General features: G+C 40.1%; 1 protein-coding gene across 1 annotated transcript; it reads right to left on the reverse strand.

The window, feature by feature from the left end:
- Nucleotides 1–232: 232 nt before the first annotated feature.
- On the reverse strand, nucleotides 233–2069 carry LOC122312921. The gene has a single exon (XM_043127595.1). It carries the CDS (start codon nucleotides 1777–1779, stop codon nucleotides 307–309), a length of 1473 nt encoding a protein of 490 aa, XP_042983529.1. The 5' UTR covers nucleotides 1780–2069; the 3' UTR covers nucleotides 233–306.
- Nucleotides 2070–2555: the final 486 nt, after the last annotated feature.

Below are 2555 nucleotides of genomic sequence, written 5' to 3' on the forward strand. Positions count from 1 at the left end.
TTATTTTAGGCAAACAATGGAGAATATAAGTAGTTGGCTAAAATTAGAAATACAAAATGTGACAAAAAGAATTACAAAGAATAATAATAATAATAATAATTTATTATTATATATATATATAGTATTTGGATAATCTAATGTGGGAATTGATTTTGAATGGAATAACCAAATACAAAGTCATGTGATATTATGCAAATTATGACTTTGCATTTGCATAATCCAATGTCAATGCTAGAGTGAAAATATATAGTTTGATTGAATGCATATTGAGGTATATTGACATACACCAATGCTATACATTTTATCTTACAATTGATGAGATCCCACCCGTCTCCTGAAATTTCCAACGTTGCTGCCCTCTGAAACTGCCATTCCAATCCCTGTCTTTCCTCCATGCCCAACACCTACATAATACAATCTCCATTTATCTGCATTGTCCTCCATCAGAATGAGACATGGAGAACCAACTCCTTTATTATCCCATCCATCTTTTTCCGAGGGCTTAATAATAGAATCTTCTTGAAACCTCTCCCACTTCTTCAGCCCATCTGGAGAGACTGCCAACCCAATGCTTCTCTCCCCATTTGCAGAAACACCCTCATATGCCATCAAGTAGTTTCCATCTTTGCGGTTTCTCACCACGCATGCATTCTTCACCCCAAGTTCATCAAAAGAACCGCTTGATCCTCCTCCCATGATCTTTCCCAGCTTCACCCATCTGATCCCATCTCTAGATCTTGCAAGTCCAATAGCAAACTGCCCCTTTTCTGCATCAAATGAATGATAATACATTCTGAGATCATCGTTGCTATGCACCACCACCTGTGGTGCAGCAATAAACAATGAATCCCACTCCTTGTCTGACCCCACGTCAAACAAGGCTCCACTATGATCATCCCCTTCGATTCTGGCCCAGTGCCTGCCATCTTGGCTGCATGCCAGGCCTGGTAGAGACTTGATAATTTTTCCAATGCTATGGCAATCATCTTTCTCATCTCTACTGTGAACTCTTTCTGGGTTCTGTAAAATAATGTTTGGGTCTCCTGACAACTTGACTTCTTCAGAACTATATCCTGTGTAATAAAGCCAGTAAACGGCACTGTACATTGGGCTGGACATAATAACCATCTCAGAAGGCCTGATGCCCTCTGTGTCAAAAGCCCACCAATTATGGCTGCAGTTCATCACCGATCCCACGTCCCCACACGATCTAACATGGTCTGCTCCTCTTGCCCAATGGATTCCATTGCTTGAAACTGCTAACCCAACAGAATCGGAAGTGTTCTCAGCGTCAGATCTTCCATGATACCACATATACCACCTATCCTCATTATCTCCAATGAATCTTTTCACAACTGGTGAGCCGATTTCTGCACTATCCCAGGAGTTTTTTGGGCCCAAGTCGAGCACCAGACCATTAGAACAGGTAGATGGGAGTGCTTGATTTGGCGTGGGAGTTGCCAAACTTTGAGACTTGGAATTTGAATCCAGTTCAATGGCAGGATTCTTATTTGTTGCACTGTTGCTGTCAATGCTTGGTTTCGAGGAGCACTGTATAAGAAAGAGGGTGCTGTTTCTTGACTTAGAACATGGACCTCTTCGGTGGCTTGGAAAGCTCCTGGAAGAAGATGTGCCAGAGGCATGAAGAGCAAGGGTTTGTCCTTGGGCAGAAGGCCTAGGACATTGGATTAGATTTGTTGAATTCGTCATTCTTCCTGCGCTGTAAGATGTAAGGAAACTTACTGCTCTGAACCCTGTGACTGCTAGTGCGTTGTCCATTGTAGGACTTCAAGAGAGCAGAAACGAAATGGGATTGATATCAGAGGTAGAAGTACCAGATGCAAATGGATTGGAACCACATACGCGTGGCTTTTATATGAAGTAGAGAATTTCTTTTTGGACTTGCTTAAAAACTTGCCCCATGATTTTCTATACCTAAAAACAAAACCTCTCATTGCAGGAGTTTTATTCAAATACATTATTGACCTCTAAAGCATGCATGATTAATGATAGCACTTGTATATCTCTTGTAGAAAAGTACAAAATATTACACATGCAGCAAACATTGACCTTGAGCAACTCAACGTGGAAACTTCAAAATTTGCCAAGGGTTAATATTGGAGCAGAAACTATAAAATCTGTAAATGATGTCCAAAAAATGCCAAAATGCTTTGGGTTGTTCACAAATATCTTAAGGGGGAGAAAGGTAATTTTGAATATGTATCATTCTCATTCTTTGTACTCACTATAACTACTATTCTTCCCATTGATTTCGGTACCCCCTATTCCTCCCTTTCCAACCCCATGCAAGTTGATAATTAATATTGCCTAACTTTCAAATGGAACAGATGGTGCTAACCCATGGGTGCTTCTAACCTTCAAATGGCACAGGAGGCAAGACTTGAGTTTCGGTTGACTCAGTTAGATCACTCTGTTTTAGTTGAAATCATGGTATGTACCTCTTCATTCACCTAGCAGTAATATATTATATATTCATGTTCATGGTGTAGGACTTAGTTGTTATACTTAATTAATATTTCTACATCAACCTTAAT

Source organism: Carya illinoinensis, chromosome 6, assembly GCF_018687715.1.
Source record: "Carya illinoinensis cultivar Pawnee chromosome 6, C.illinoinensisPawnee_v1, whole genome shotgun sequence".
In the NCBI taxonomy this organism is placed as follows: Eukaryota; Viridiplantae; Streptophyta; class Magnoliopsida; order Fagales; family Juglandaceae; genus Carya; species Carya illinoinensis.